The 16,647-nt window shown below is 41.7% G+C and overlaps 1 protein-coding gene across 1 annotated transcript; it reads right to left on the bottom strand.

The window, feature by feature from the left end:
• Positions 1–621: 621 nt before the first annotated feature.
• Positions 622–11,793, bottom strand: lrrc40 (leucine rich repeat containing 40). Its single transcript, XM_024258713.2, has 15 exons — positions 11,586–11,793; positions 10,565–10,734; positions 7,521–7,594; positions 7,274–7,403; positions 7,064–7,187; positions 6,533–6,672; positions 4,499–4,671; positions 4,336–4,426; positions 4,072–4,117; positions 3,888–3,990; positions 3,594–3,701; positions 3,404–3,514; positions 3,145–3,222; positions 1,288–1,473; positions 622–1,213 (listed from the first exon to the last, which is right to left on the bottom strand). The coding sequence occupies exons 1-15, from the start codon at positions 11,731–11,733 to the stop codon at positions 1,108–1,110; spliced, it is 1,788 nt and encodes a 595-aa protein (XP_024114481.1). The 5' UTR covers positions 11,734–11,793; the 3' UTR covers positions 622–1,107.
• Between the last annotated feature and the right edge of the window lie 4,854 nt (positions 11,794–16,647).

The raw sequence follows: 16,647 nt of genomic DNA, 5'->3' as shown, positions 1-16,647 counted from the left end.
TGTATTGATGCTTTCCAACTTAATTTAAATTTCTGAGAACAGCTAGACTTTTTTCCTTATATATATATATATATATATATATACATTATACAATTTTATTTTATGTTGTTAATATGGTTATAATTGTTTAATTTATCTTTGTTTTGTAATGTTTTGTAATTTCAACAATCTGTCAATAAAAAAAAAAAAAAGACATCTACAATCTCCCAGCCTCAAGCCCCCACTCCGCTATGGTGCATCCACTTGTAAACAGATCCATCTGCGTCTTTGTTTTCCTCGTCTGAGCTGGAATCTGGATCAAAACTGATCCAACGGATAGCTTCAAAACTGCTCACCATTTTAGCTGCACCAGTGATGTTAGGTTGAGGTTGTGAAGGGCTCTAACTAAGTTAACGGGAGAGTGTAAACAGATGATGGGAAGTGGGGGCAGGGCCACTGCGGTAACAACTCAAAGATGTATTTCTAATGAACTCCTGCTGTTCTGCAGAAACTATGTTCTAGAAAATGACACAGGACTTTGATTTTGGCTAAAAACTGCATAATAATAATTAAAAGACCAGTGAACGATTTGAGAATTGAGGAAAAACTGATGGGAGTGGAACAGTGTCACACACAGAGGAGGTTGTTTTGACATTTTATTCTCTATTCAGTGTCTGTTCGTATAAATGTATATCACATGTTCATGTCCGTGTGCATGCAGGGAACGCTGGGTACATTTACTCAAATCACCCCTCCCCCATCACATCACAAGTTCTCCGTCACATGTTCACGTTAGAGTCCAGAGTAGCTCAAAGGCAGAAAACCTATTAGATCTCTGTCTGGAATCTGCAGGTTCCCGTTTGTGGATCTAGAACCCTTAAGAACGTTCCAGTGAACTCCTCTGTATCTTAATCCAAGTGCTTGATGTTTCTGCATAAAAATGTAATCTTTTGCAGCACAGATGCTGAGCGCCCACATGTGCATTTTTTTTAGCACTGCCTCCTGCAGGTTATCGTGGGTAAACCAACCTTGCATTCTCTTCTGTGAAATAAACACTTGTCGTTCGTGTGGAAATTAATTGTTTGAACATCAGCAGACACCCACGTGGAGAAGAGGTGAGAACACAGGTCAGGCAGGTATGCGGCTGCGCAGGTATTCCAGAACCGCATCGGTTCCTTTGACGATGATGGCAGCTCGGGGTGTCCGGAAAGGGTTTCCCTGTAGACTGAGACTCCTGAGGAGCAGAAAGGGGATAACTTTCAGAGGCATGATCAGCTGGTCCACAGGTGAATCAGTCGAGCTGCTCACCTGAGGCTGGTGCACAGGCCTAGTTCTGGAGGAATGCTCAGCAGGTCATTGTTTGACAGATCCAAAGTCGACAGGTGCTCCAGTGTGGCGAGTCGGGCAGGATCTACGCCGCTCACCTGGTTGTTAGCTATCAGTACCGTCTCCATGGAAGACAACTGGTAGAGCACCTCTGGGAAGGACTTGAACCTGTGACACCAGCAGAGAGACTCAACAGAAAGCAGGAGCCAATGGCAGATGTATGGGGTGCCATTTGTAAATCTGAGAAGTAAAATTTTAACATCAATGTTTTTGGATATTTAGCATGTTTTAGGAGAAAAAAACAGGTTTTCTTTTTCAAATGCATATTTTCACCCTTTAAATTAATGTATGTATAAATGTTACATTTACTAATTAAATATTTAGTTTAGATGAAAATATTTAGTTGTTTTACCTATATATGTAGAATGGATCTAAATATATAGTTAACAACTATATATTTAGATCCAAACTAAATATTTAGATCCAAACTAAATATTTAGATCCAAACTGAATATTTAGATCCAAACTAAATATTTAGAATGGATCTAAATATATAGTTAAAAAATAAATGTTTAGTAAAAAATGAAATATTTAGAATGGATCTAAATGTATAGTCATAAACTAAATATTTATTAAAACAAAAACTAAATATATAATTAAAAAATAAATATTTAGCTTAAAACTAAATATTCAGTTTTAACTAAATATTTAGATCCAAGCAAACTATTTGATTTTTAACGAAATATTTAGTTTAAAACTAAATATTTAGTCAAAAGTAAATATTTAGTTAAAATCCTAAATATTTAGTTTGCAAAATAAACATTTAGATTAGATACAAATATTTAATGTGCACACTAAATATTTAATTTCATACAATTAAATATTTAGTTTGTAAGCTACATATATAATTTAAAAATACATATTTAGCTTGCGGGCTGCACGGTGGCGCAGTGGTTAGCGCTCTTGCCTCACAGCGAGAAGGCCCTGGTTCAAATCCCGGCTGGGACCTTTCTGTGTGGAGTTTGCATGTTCTCCCTGTGCATGCGTGGGTTTTCACCGGGGACTCCGGCTTCCTCCCACCGTCCAAAAACATGCTTCATAGGTTCATTGGTGACTCTAAATTGCCCCTAGGTGTGAATGTGACAGTGCAGGTTTGTGGTTGAGGCTCTGCGACAGACTGGCGACCTGTCCAGGGTGTACCCCGCCTTCGCCCATCAGTAGCCGGGATAGGCTCCGGCACCCCCGCGACCCCGAAAGGGAAGAAGCGGTCAAGAAAATGGATGGATATTTAGCTTGCTAACTAAAGATTTGGTAAATGTAACATTTATAAATACATTAATTTAAATGGGAAAAATATGCATTTTAAAAATGAGACCTGTTTTTTTCTCCTAAAACATGCTAAATATCCAAAAACATTGATGTCAAAATTTTACTTAGCAGATTTACAAATGGCACCCCATACAGATTCAAAAAGCACAGTTAAACTACACAGATGTGCAATCCTCACAGTCAATCTGGAGAAGACTACAAAGCTTTGCAACTCTGTCCTGTTTTATTTGAGTTCCACTAAAATGTTACGTCTTTACAATAAACACGAAGGTTAAAATTCAAGGATGACTCCACCCAGTGATTTTCATAAGTGTGTCTGTTGTGCTGCTCAGATCTAGAAGTTATTAAAAAAACAGACAGTGGATGAAGTTTATTTATGACAGAGAGACGTTTCCTTTTTTGTTCACGAAGGACAACTTCATTAAAAACTCACAGCCTCCTCTCAGTATCTGGTGGAGATCTGTGTTTGTTAAAGTCGCAGATGTCCACATGTAGCTTCTCTGAAGTTACCTGTTGGAGCTGAGGATGATGCAGCGTAGCTTGGTCAGGTTCGCCATGTCCGGTGGTAAATCCTTCAGCTGGTTGTTCCTGAAACAACAGAGCATCATGATGTACCACTGAGAAACCCAAATAGCCTGAAGATCAGTCTTCAGTCCAGAACCTGAGTCATTGTAAAGACAGGCAGGGCTGCTCTTACCTGGTTCTGGCTGGTCCAATCAGACAGTTTATGTGTGCACACCTGTGTGGATGGGGGTTCATGCAGGCATACCTGAGGTCCAGGTGCGTCAGCTGCAGCAGCCCGCACACCTCAACACTGAAGTGGTCCAGACGGTTGAAGCCAAGGTTCAGCTCAGTCAGGGAGGAGCGCAGTTGCAGCAGCCTAAACACAGAACCAGAGACTGATGTAAAAGAACTAGAGGGCTGGGGGGAGGGGGGTGTCATGAAGTACCTGAACTTACCTGGAAGGAATGGAGGTCAGCTTGTTCTTGCTGAAGTTGGCAGTGACCACGTTCTGACCTTCTGCAGCGAGGAACAGCTCATCTGGGATGGAGTCTGCCTGCATGTCACTGAGCAGAAACACAGGAGTTACACACATGCACAAGCTATAGACGTACACAAGCTACAGATGTGCACAAGCTACACATGTGCACAAGCTACAGATGTGCACAAGCTACACATGTGCACAAGCTACAGATGTGCACAAGCTACAGATGTGCACGGGTGAGTCCTGGAAGCTCAGGTCCACCACTGACCTGTAGTCCAACACTCCAAGGGTTTTGATGCTGTGCACGTTGATTTTGCTCTGGGAGGGGAATGTCATGGCTGTGGGGGGGTCGTCTGAGCTTTCAGGTTCTTCTGCAGAAAGATCACAGAGAGGTTCAGTAAAGAAAACAGAAGTTCACTCGCAGACTGAACTGATGAAGCTGCAGAACTCACCTTTCACTCTTCCTCTCAGGTACTTCAGGAGCTCATTGGTTCCTTTCTGCGATGAAGAGGAAGATGAGTTTAGACAGTGGAGAGCAGAGCTCAGGTCCACATGAAGCCACGGTGGAGCAGGGATCATAAGAAGCTCCTGAGTGGCTCTGATGCCAGAAACACTTTTGTTTTTCAGTGGTCTCTCCCACCAGGAGCTTCAGGTTGTTCTAACTCCATGTGACCCAACAGCTGTGAAGCTCATGTCTTTATTCTGGTGACACCTACAGTCAGAAGGTCTCTCCTGATCCCCCGCAGAGGGTTTCCCTCCACCAGCAGCACTTTCAGGTTGGGCAGCAGGCTGAGGGAGGCTGGAAGACTGACAGAGATGGGAGTCCCTCTGGTGAGCAGGGCATCACCTGCACAGGTGAGAATGATGTCACGGATCTACCTGCTGATGTCGTTGTTGGTCAGGTCCAGGCGGGTCAGCGTGTGCAGCAGAGACATCTGCTCAGGAACCGCCTTGATCTTATTGTCTCGAAGCTCCAGAACTGAGATGGCTTTCAGGCATTCCAGCTGCTCCGCCTCCAGGACCCCCACCTGGTTGTTTCCCACGTAGAGCTCCTGCAATCACACAGGTGTACCGCTCCGTCATGGAAGCAGAAGCGGACCAGATCGTGTGAGGCTGTACTCAGTGAGCTATAGCATAGAGGCACTGAGCTATGAGTTACATACGCAAAGTTGGACACCATATTGGGAAGGGCAAGATGCCTGTTCACTGCTGTGCTACAACTAAACAAACAGAGGTGGTAAAACAAGGATGAGACTTTTCACAGGTACAGTACTATTGTCAGCTAATAAAGGAAACTTTACAGAATACATTTTAGGAAGATCTCAGTGATCTTACTCCCAGAAGTGTGAGCATTTTGGCTGATCCTGTAGTGATGATAACAATGTCAACATAAACCAACCCTATTTAAAGTCAAAGGAAGCATTACACTACACACTATTTCCACGTTTTCTTGCAGGACCAAATATATTTTTTAGTTTTTTGGAATTTGAACTCAGTATTTGTATGTGTGTTTGACCTCAGATTAGCCGAGATGACCCACTGAATTTAAGCAGATTACTGAGTGGAGGAACAAAAAAGGAGAAGGGACAAGTTGCGTACGGAAGACCGGGCTCACACGGCAAATGCTACGGCTCTGATGCGACTGCCTTACGTAACTTTAAAAGTGCGAGAGGAACCTCCACTGCATACCACCACTGCGATCTGGCCTCTTCAGCGCTCCAAATCCGTTTCGTTGGGTTGAAATTTTTGACGGACGCCTGAGTTGAGTTGCAACACTTTTTGTGAAGTTGGGGCTATTAACAACCTCAATTGTAATAAATGGCGGGTCATCGTGTGAACCTACGTGGGTTCAGAGTTTCGGGAGGTCGGCAGCAGAGCCAGTGGCTACAGCTATCCAGTAGCCAATGGGAGTCATCTGCCAAAGGTAGACCACTCCCACGTCACACCTGAGCTGTAGCAGTTGTCGTGGGAGCCCGGGGTGAGTCCCTCTGATAGAGGCTGGGCGGGTTACACTTGTGGATCACCAAATCATTCCTGCACAACATCTATTTATTAATTGTCCATTGCTAAATGCTTCCATGACAAAGTCACTTTAATAAATCACCTTTCTAATCCTTTAATGGTCAAACAAAAGGCTTTAATTTATTTTTACTGTTTTTAATGCATAATATGTAGGGAAAAAAATGCAACTATGACAATAAAATCCTAAAAGCCCCAGAATAAAATAAATCTAAACATTCACCTTCTTTTCACGCTTCTTAGACAGCGACTGTCGACCGGGGCGCAATGCTCTGTTCCTAGTGCGCTCTGACCGAGTGGCCCACTTAGGCTACCCACCCAAAACAAGAACCAAGGAGTCTTACGGTTCATTCACACCAAACGCAATTTGTGTGAAAAATTTGCGTGGGCCGCTCCTCTTTTGCAGCGCTGCAAATTTTTGTTGCTACACAAATAGAGCTGCTGCCAGACCGCCGCTCTGCGCCCGTCACTCAAATCGCCTCAATTTGCGTCTTTACATTACATTACATTCACTGTGCAAATAACGTTCAGTATGAATGCACCTTTACAACTTGAATGAATCTTAGTCTGTGTGTAGATTTTAATAAAATCACAACCATGCATCAGGTATCCATTACGTTTTCTAAGATTGATGCAATTATAGGAAAAGTTTGAAAGATCGCTCATCTGTTGCACCTTGTACAAAGACATTAATACCTTGTTTTTGTGATCATATCGAATCAAACTTAAGTATTTCATAGTAATTTTACTGTATCTGCTGAGCTGTGTGTCATTTTTTTGCTACCCTTCCAAATATGTTATCCCTCTTGACGTTCACTGGACAACGGTAACAGGCTGGCGTAGCGTCTCGATCCTATATAACTCACTGGCTGCACTGACCGGGGTGTTGCTCACCTTCAGGGCAGGTGCGTGCAGCTGGGGGAGCCGCTGCAGCCGGTTGTGTCTGAGATAAAGCTGCTCCAAAAAAAGCATGTGAGCCAGGCTGGCAGGAACGTCGCTCAGCTGGTTGTTGCTGCAGTCCAGCAACTTCACGTCTGTGGAAGCAGATGAGCACATTAGAGACCCCCACCTCAGGATGAGCTCAACTATGTGCTGCCCCCCGGTGAGACCTCAGGTCAGGACATCTGCCACTCTTCACCTGAATTTCTGTCTAAAACATTTAATCTAATCTTTCAGAAATGAAAACTCAGATGCAATTTGCTGTTCAAGTGTTTTCTAGCAGTGAATTTCAACTTATACTAAAAAAACGTCGAAATGAAAGCCTGTCTGTCTTCTCTCATTCTCCTTACTGAACATCAAATGTGAGTTTGACTCAGGTTGAGGTAAGATTTCACATAAAAGCATCTGTGAGGCCAGAATGACCTGTGACCTCTCATGGGCCTCAGCAGCGCCTCTGCTGGTCACGAGAAGAACTGGTCTCCTTACTTGTGAGCTGTGACAGGCAGTCGGGCAGACAGCTGAGCTTATTGTGAGACAGGCTGATCTTCTGCAGGGCGCTCAGGCGGCCGAGGCTTTGGGGCAGGTCTGTCAGCCGATTGTTGGACACATCCTGCAGACAGAGGACAGACAAGAGCCAGATCAGAAACCTCCCAAGGAACAAAAACCTCATCCCATCCCCACTCCCTCATCTGTTACCAGCTCTGTCAGGTTCTCCAGCTGTCCTAGTTCTGCTGGAAGGTTCTCCAGCAGGTTCTGCTGCAGCGTGACACTCCGCAGGTTCTTTAGCGTACACACCTCCACTGGCAGTGACGACAGCTGATTGTGACTAATTACAACCAGAGAGGCTTTATGAACATTTGATGATGAGCCTGAGGTCACATGATCAAGAAGAAGGTCACGTGACCTGGCATGAGGTCTCAGGATCTACTGAAAATGAATTCACCTGAGTCGCAGTGTCTGCAGCTCCTGCAGCTCTCCGACGGCGCTGTGTAAAGTGCTCAGCTGGTTGTCATGGAGCTGAAAGGAAATGTGAGTTTCTGGTTTGTTATCTCGAGTCACTGCAGACTCTCCCTCAAAGACTGCATGTTATCATCCTAGAAATATTGCTCAATGACATCCTTTTTCCCCAGAGCCAGAGCTGAAATATTGATACAACCTTTTACAACGTCTGGAAGTGATTATTGTAATGCCCTTCTTTCTGGTCTTAAGAAAAATACTATTAATCTGCTGCAGCTTGTTCAAAACTCGGCTGCACGCCTCTCACCAGAACCAGAAAAAAAGCACATTACTCCAATTTTGAAAACTCCCAGTCAACTTTAAGATCGATTAAGAATCTGTTTATTAGTTTATAAATATCTTAAAGGAATTGTAACTTCCTTTTTATCAAGTTGTTTTTAGATTTTAACGCTTTCAGACTCCTCAGATGGAGACCAGCTGGTGGTCCTAATGGTTAGAATCATTGGCTGTATATGAGAACTGGAGTTAGTGACCTCTCCTCCTTGGTATTCAAAACAGGAAGTATCTGCTGGTTCTAAGAAGTCAAAATCCCATAGACTTCTATAGAGAAATAAACAGCTATAACTCAGTTGTTCAGAATAATAATTCTATTGTGGCCTTCAAACGACCTCACTCCTGATAGACGAGAGGGGTTGCCATAGAAACAACGACTCAGACCGACTTGGACCGATCTCGGCTTTCTGACCATTTCTGGCTCCAACATGGGGAGGTCCATATTATGTAAAAATAGCGACTGAATTGACTCCATTTGGTTGGAGCCGTAAGTAAACAATTTTTATGGGTGATGTCACACTCACTCAGTCCAGTTGTGCTTATACAGCCAACAGGAGAAAAACCCACGGCGACGCCACATTCCTGCACTGTGAGGCTCAAACAGCTTGCCTGAGGATGTGAGTGCTTTATCCGCTGTGGAGGTTTTAAAGAAAAATCTTAAACACATATTTTTAGTTTAGCTTTTAAGTACTTTACATGCTGTAATTTGATTGCATTGACTTTTTCTTCCTATTTCCTTTTGTATCAAGTGTACGAGCTTTTCTTTATCATGATTACAATTTTTCTTTTATTTTTTACAATTGTTTTCTGTAAAGCACTTTGAGGTATAATGGAGCAAGAAAAGGGCTCTATAAGTAAAGATTAAATTTATCTCCATATAGGAAGAACAGCAGAACCGGACAGAACTCAGAGAACTCTAGTGGCACTATAACAACGGCTGGGTATCGGTTATAATTTCCAGAAACGATTCAACTCAATTCACAAGAGCCTGAATTGATTCGATTCCAAATTTTTTTCCCAAGTCTTTTGATTCTACAAATCAATTCAATTTTGAGTTTACACATGTATACACATTTTTTTTTAGAAATACATTAATAATCTACTATATGTTTTACGATATTTTTATGAATCTGATACAGCTCACATACTGTAAAATTTATTAGTGAAATAATGAGAGTGTTACGTTGATTCTCTAAAGGAGAAGTTCTAACAAAAATGTTCCGATCATTAACATTGTGAACATTGTTTTGCTTCTCCTGGAGCATGTTTCAGTTTGGCCACTAGGTGGCGATCGGGCTGTAGCATTACACCATATTTCAGAAGAAGAAGAATGTATGAGCAAAAACAGTGCCTTAGATCACAAATAGTTACTTATTTCCTTAAAAGAGTGGAAAATTCATGCCTGTGAGTTTATAAAGATCTTCATTTAGTCAGCAATGTGTTTAGGTCGACTGAGCGTTAGCACTAGCTATCCTATGGGAATTTCCATTAAATGGTAACATCAAGTTAGCTGACTTTAGCTTTATGTGCTAAATCAATTTATATTTTTATGAATCAATTATTGATCTGTTAACCTTAAATCAATTCAAATTCAATTCAATTCAATTCAATTTTATTTATAGAGCCCAATATCACAAATTCAATTTGCCTCATTGGGCTTCATGCCTGTAGTTTTAACAGATGCACAGATGGAGTCATAAAATATGCACAATAGGTAAAAACTAAACAGACTATAAAGAACGGTCATCCCTGTCCTTAGACCCTCCCTCGCGGTAAGGAAAAACTCCTAAAAAAACCTGAGTCAGGAAATTGATTAATCGATTTTATCGACCCAGTCCTAACTATAACACGTGGGTAAATCCTTACAAAAACCTTTTTTAAGTGTCACTTCTATCATCTTCTGATGTATTTCTGAAGCGTTCCTTGTGATGTTCATTTATGATTACGCTGTTTTTAGGCAAAATCCCAAAACCTGTACCGCTTTCAAGGACATAGTTTCTGCCGAGCGGCAGGAGTTCATTAGAAATTCACCTCTAAGTTGTGGATGTGACTGTTGGTACAGAGTAAGCTTGCGCTCGTTTCCCATTAACCCTTTGTTACATTCTCTCCCACTATCTTAAAGCCCCTCAAAGTTACAATCTAACATTACTGGTACAATAAAAATGGTGAGCAATATCAGAGCTATCCAGTCGTACAGTTTAGATCCAGATACCAGCTCAGACGAGGAAAACAAAGACGTTCATGGATCTATTTGTCTACAAGTGGATGTTATAAGAACAGCCAAAAGTATCATCTTTCTCAAGCTTTTTCCAACTGCTTTTTTTGTCTGCTCCTGATTCGCAACAATGTGAATAAGAAATGTCCAAAATGCAATTTTAATCTTAATTTTCTTTAGATATGTCCTCTATCATCAGAAAAATGCTACAAGGACATGTTAAAAACACAATTTTTAGTGGAGTGGGTTTTCAAGAAAAGTTCTTCAACTTTAGTTCTCCAGATTATCAGGAGCACCAATATGAATTTTGGAGGCTGTTCTCACTGAATCTTGTCCATCAGCAGATTCTGCAGAATTTAAATTTGATGGATGACAGGAGGTTTGGTGTTAAAGCCCGTTCATATTCACCAGCAGGCAGGTTTGGCGCACACAGCTGCAACAGTTTTCATGGCACAGAAATGGGAATATTTGTGATCACTTACATCCAGCGTGACGAGTGCAGGCAGCAGTTTGATCTCCTCCGATATCTCAGTGATCTGATTGGAGGAGAGCAGCAGCTTGGTGAGCTCCGTCTGCTCCCACCAACGATCTGAAGCTCCAAACGAAACATTCTGCGGAGCTTCTTCGTTGACCCGGTACACGCTCTGCGGGACTGAGACACACCATCATAATGTCTGGCACAAGTCAGATTATGGTGATTTACCAGCCACAGGCACAATCAATTATTTAATTATCATAAGCAGCAGCACTTTTTCTTAACGTTGATGTTTTTATTGGAAAGTTACAGAGGCTCTGTACTTCTCTTCTTGCTCAACATATTTTAGGAAACCATTAATTCTCTAACAGGCTAATCCTGGTTATGAAATTCTTTTTGGATTAACTAATCTTAACTCTCATTTAGTCCACACAAAAATCTATAAACATCATGTTCAATCTTTCTTTGGTAACAATTAGCTAATCATATGCAACTTTATAAGTTTTTTTAATCAGTAGTTTTAATATTAGGAGATCAACAAAGTTGTTGCCTTTATTGATGAATAACAAGCTAGACTTTTTCTGAATGAAGAATTTTTATTTGTCTGCAGAACTTCTCTGAAGCTCAGTTAAGCAAACGATTGTATAATGTTCTAAATAAAAATGCAAGGCATTGTGGGATGGAAATGCATCTCTCTTCAGAAAAATGCTCAGTTTGATTTAAGAACAGACACTGGGATGCTTGTGATGTCACACAGGTAGCAGCAGAAGAGGTTCTTGAAGAGAGAAGCTAAATCTGCTTTGAACATGCAGGTGACCTTCTGACTCACACTGTAGAGGTTCAGTTGTCCTCAGATTAACATACTACTCCGAAAGATACAGTTGGATCAACGTGCAGTTTTTTAAAGTTTTATTTCCCAAATAGAAGTTTTATTTTGATAGGGGTTTATATAAAAGGCTTCCGCCCTTGGCGCCGCGCGCGCAGTACCGCCCCACGCCCTGTCACGTTCAGGCAAACACTAGCGTTACCTTTCGTGAGCGCGCGGCCGGACAGGTTGAGCTGTCCGCTCTTCCGTGCGGCCTTCAGCAGGCCGGCCGGGACCTCTTCCTCCTCTTTACTCTTTGGTCGGAACCCCGCCAGGGAATCCGCGCGCGCCCCCCTCCCTAACCTCGACATACTGCTGGGAACCGACCGGTGGCTTTCCCTCCCGCCCGTTAAACAAACACAAGGGTCGCTTCCGGTCTTTTTCAGAGTAAAAGCCCTCGCGAGGTTGGGTGTGCTTCTCACCCCCTGACAAGTACACACGAGCAAGCGCGTTTATTCTTGATGTGAATCAGTGAAGTGTTTCTTTGATTTACCTGAGGAAAACTACCTATACTTTTTAGTTAAAATTGAGTGACAGCGACCGTAATAAGTGTGGACAGGTTGGTCATGTGACCTGGGATATTTGAAACCAGTGATGCATGAATGCATAATGCAACACTTTAGGAAAGACTACAAAAGTCCACTTCCTGTTGTGTCATTCTAACATTTAACCCTTGTTTGGTGTACAAGTCTGTGGGACACATTTTTAGTTTCCAGAAAAATAAAAAAAATATACTAAAAAACTTAAAATTTACAGGTTTTGACTCATTTTCTGTGAAGAACACAATTCAAAACATCTTTTCAATTAATGCATACTGTACACCCACCTTGCACATTTATATTACATACAGCAATTGCATTTCTTTTTTAATTGTTGCAAATCAGGAGCAAAATGCAGTTTGAAAAAGATTGTTTTTGTGATGTAGAAAATACTCTAGGTGGGCCACAAGTTCTGCTCTCAGCAACAGGAAGGAGGGCAGGCTTGCTCCACACCAATAGTCCACAACTCTGAGGTGAATTTCTATTTAACTACTGCCGCTCTGCAGAAACTATATCCCAGAAATTGATACGTTTTAAGATTTAGGCTAAAAACAATATGATCATAATGAAAAGACAACTGTGAATACTTTAATTTCGAAATAAATATAAAAAAGTAAACTTATACCGTGTTAAAGTGAATAAAAATAGATGTTTTGTACAACACACCCACTAATAGTGATCTGGTAAATGTTGTAACCCCATTAGTTTTTTTTTTTTCTTTTTAATGTTCTTCAAACAGGAAATGACCTGCTGGCCTTTGGTTGGGTTTATGAGACTGTACTCTTAAACATGAGTTAGTTTATGTTACGGATCCTGACGTTTGTATTTTCCCTTTGTGTGTGTGTGTTCATCCCCGACAGAGGCCGGCTCCATCATGCTGCCTGACTCCATCTTCTTCCATCCTCCAATCACTTAGCTTGAAGGGAAGCATAAAAGCCCCAGCAGCCCCTGTGAGAGGAATCCGTTTCTCAGCTTGCGCCTGCTGTCGGTCTCGGCATTAGGAGCCTTTGTGAAAGTCTGGTTTTCCCTTTGCGTTTTGTTCCTCCGTCTCACTAAAAGTCTTTTCTTAGTTTCATTTCTGGTTTAATTGTTCCTAGTCTTGTCTTAGTACTGTCCCTCCAGTTTGTTATTGATTTTGACCCCTTGGTGTAGTTGTACATTGTATTAACTGTAGTATTTTGGGGTACTTTTTCGGTTTGTTCGCATATGTAGATTACAGCAATGCCTGAGAATTTATATTTGTGTGTATTTGTGTTTGTTCCCTTTAAAAAAAACTCCAATTTACATTCCAGTTGTATTCACTTTTGCACATGTCCAACCAATAAATGACTAGCAGTTTCATATTTAATAGCCTTTAATATTTTTCTTTGTGTTGCCTATTTTCTCCCTCCTCCCTGGGGAGGAGCAGTTTCCATGTTATTTAAAATGACAAATCCCAGAGGTCATGACCCCTGCCTTGCTGCATCAAGAGCACCTGTTTGTGATAACACTGACGTGTTGGAGACTGTTGCTACGCCGTCCTGACTCTGATAGAGATAATAGGGATGGAGAGTCGCCACAATGCGAGACTGCCCTGGAGAAAAGTAGATCCCAGGTTGTGAGGTCTGCTGCTCTGCTCACACACAGTCACATTTACACTTTTATGCAGTGTTCAGATCCCTCAACCCCCACCACCATGGTGTGGGCTGGCTCTCTGTTTACTCTCCACAAGTTAATTGTGTAATTAAGAGAGTGGGCGGGAACTGCAGTTGATTGACCAAAGTACTAATTACAGCTTCACTGTTTTTGCGCACGCATGCGGCTGGTGTGCATGTGTTGGGGGGGGTGATCTCCAAAGGCGCCATGGTGCTCAAACCAGCGGCATGACATTTGCCTCTCAAGTTCTGACCTCCTGTGGGCGCTCTGTGAGGGCTGATACACACTCCGTCACCACACCCTGGCAGCCCCCCAGGAAAGCCACCTCTGCAGGGGGAAGATGTTTTGGAAAGAGGCGGGTCAGATGAGGAACTGCTGAGCAAGCAACCAGGAAAAAGAATTTCTGAACTGAGCTTCAACAAATGTTCCTCATGAAGTCGTCACCCCATCAGGAACTACAGCAGACAACTTGTTATCAAAGGATTCTAAAGCTTCTTCAAGAACCATCAACTTTAACTCAGGGGTTTCAACAGTTTTCATATCAAATGTGAGGGAATGAATTCTAAGCTTCACCGTCCTTGTGACCTTACCTTGGACATCTAAACCCAATTTTCCCCAAAACTGTTAAAACAATCAGATCTGATAAAAGCATCTGTTACAACAGAATTGGATTTTTCCACTGTTTGGTCATTCCACTATGGGAATGTCAGGAATATTTCATGCTGCCCTGAAAAAGTTCATTTAAAAACAGACAGAAGTTTCCACTAAGATGGTCTGTGCTGAAGGGGGTAACAAGATGTGATTAATGTAATGATTTGCTGATACCATTCATTGTCATGTTCTGCTTGTTCTTCTGTCTTTTCTCTTCATTTTCTTTTTATTCATGCAGGTTGGCTGTGACTCCGCCCATTCTCCCATGAACCTGTCCAGCAGTCACAGCTGCCTGCACTAGTAATTAGTATCAGAGTATTTAAGAAACTCTGCTGGAGCATCAGTGTTAACTTGGTTGTGGTGCACTGGTACTTTGCTGTAATGTGTGTTATGTAATTAAATCCTTAACTACAAACATACTAGTAGTTCTTCCCTGCGTCTGAGTTTACTCCTGTTTATCTAACTGTGGCATTCATAGTCAATATTTCATTTTGAATGATCCGATTCACTGATCTAAACTGGATCCATGAGATCTTTATCCACCAGTGTGACTCAGAAATAAACACCTGGTACTGAACAGTGCAGGTGAAGTTTTCCAGATTTTGTTGTATTTCTTCAAGATACTCAAGTGTAAATTAAATTTGTGAGGAAACAAACAAGAAGGAATTTCAAATCTATTCACATTTTAGTTTGATAAAGTTCAGCCCACTCTTGTTTTTCCTCAGAATAATCCAAAGGGAACATTATAAGAACATTCTACCATAATGTTTGGTTCTAGTTTGGAATAATCTCCTGAACTCAGAACTGAAGCTGCAGAGGTCACAGCAACTTTGTGATCTCAAAACAAGCAAAAAGAAGTGCTGTCTGAAGTACAATAAAATCACTCTTACAAGCTGAGAGGTGTCTTCTGTGGACCATTAGCTACTTACTAACCACTACATCATAGAGATTGTTCTCCCAACATTATGAAATGGGTGTGAGGGCTGCTGGACAATGATCATCTACTGTGATAAGATGGAGTCTTTCCTCAGGAGTGGGATAGTTTCAGATGACAGGCAGCAGGAACACTGGCACAGCTTGGTACTGGTAAATTCTCACCAGCCAGATGAGACTCGTAGTCTTTTGGAATCCCAGCTAAACTCAATGACTTAAAGTTGCAGTTCTTCCAATGATCACTGGAGGTTATCATATCTCCATTGACTTCCTGGTTAAAAAGTCAAACTTTACACCAAAAAGAACCATGTTTACAGCCCGATGTCAAAAACGTTTTTAAAGTTTGTTTCTGAAATTCCTATTTATATGTGTGTGTGTAGGGGGGTGGGGATTTAAAACCTACTGTTTTATATTAAAATTATTAGAGCAGACATTTGTGATGTATTAGAGAAATATTTTTGGACCGTCAGGTGGATACATCTAACAAAACTTTCTCTTGTTCTGCTTGTCAGCCATTTTTGAAAGTTGTAGAGGTGGGCGGAGTAACCATGGTCAATGGGACAATATACCACTTTAGGCCTCCTTTTTATGGTTTAGATTCCTCTGGGTGATGTTGGGGACTGTCCAGTTGTGTATGTGTACTGGATAGACAAAGGCGAGGGGTTGACGGTGTTGATTGATGGTGTTTTATGATGGTGACATCACAAAATTAAAACTGAATTGAGTCCATACTGGCTTTTTTTCTTGTAAACTGGATGTGTGCTGTGGTGCATGGATGTCTGTGCATGTATTGGTGTGTTTGTGTGCACATGTGTGTGTTTCTTCTGGTCTGTAATCCGTCTCCTGGCAGTGACGGCCCCTCGGCAGCAAGAGGGGGCGGTTGGCTCCTTTGCTGCTCTTTAGTCTCCCCAGGACTCCTCTGTCCCTGGAACTGGATCAGATTTTATCTGGAGATGAAGCTGAACTTTAATTGCAAATTGCAAAAACTTGATGAAGCTCCTGGATCTCCCACAAAGATGCGTCTCAGTCCGAGGAGAAGATGTAATTTACAGCAGTGTGAAGAGGATTGGGAAGATCTGAGGAGTTGTTCCTGAATTGAGTGCCACACTTCTGTTAATCTGAGCCTCAGTGATGTGTGGAGGATTTACTTGATTTGAATGTAAACAGACGTTCAAAGCTTAAGGAGACGGCAGAGCTGTTCAGCTCAAATCTGATGAAGATGCTGGAAGCTGAATGTTGGAGCAGGAGGACCAGATGAGCTGAGAACTGTAAGAATTTACATCTGATGGTCTAATTTTCTCTCCAAAAGAACAGAAAGAGAAAATCTATGCTGGGAAGTTTTTTTTCCTGCTTTTTCTAATCTTTTTTTCAGTTTTAAGAATGACATGTTTCTTGAGTTCAGCCTGTCTGCTTGCTACAGGAGAGTTTGAAGAATCTTTGGAGTAAAACACAAACTTCATCTTCATG

This window comes from Oryzias melastigma, linkage group LG4 (assembly GCF_002922805.2).
Source record: "Oryzias melastigma strain HK-1 linkage group LG4, ASM292280v2, whole genome shotgun sequence".
Taxonomy (NCBI): domain Eukaryota; kingdom Metazoa; phylum Chordata; class Actinopteri; order Beloniformes; family Adrianichthyidae; genus Oryzias; species Oryzias melastigma.
This window is presented reverse-complemented; position numbering and strand designations above follow the sequence as displayed.

Bases quoted from the DNA above. Each gene is read 5' to 3' on its own strand.
- lrrc40 (XM_024258713.2), bottom strand. From the start codon at position 11,733: ATGTCGAGGTTAGGGAGGGGGGCGCGCGCGGATTCCCTGGCGGGGTTC. The intron at 10,735-11,585 runs GTAACGCTAGTG...GGTGTGTCTCAG, and splicing joins CGGCCGCGCGCTCACGAAAG to TCCCGCAGAGCGTGTACCGG. The intron at 7,404-7,520 runs GTGAATTCATTT...GGTTGTAATTAG, and splicing joins CTGCAGACACTGCGACTCAG to TCACAATCAGCTGTCGTCAC.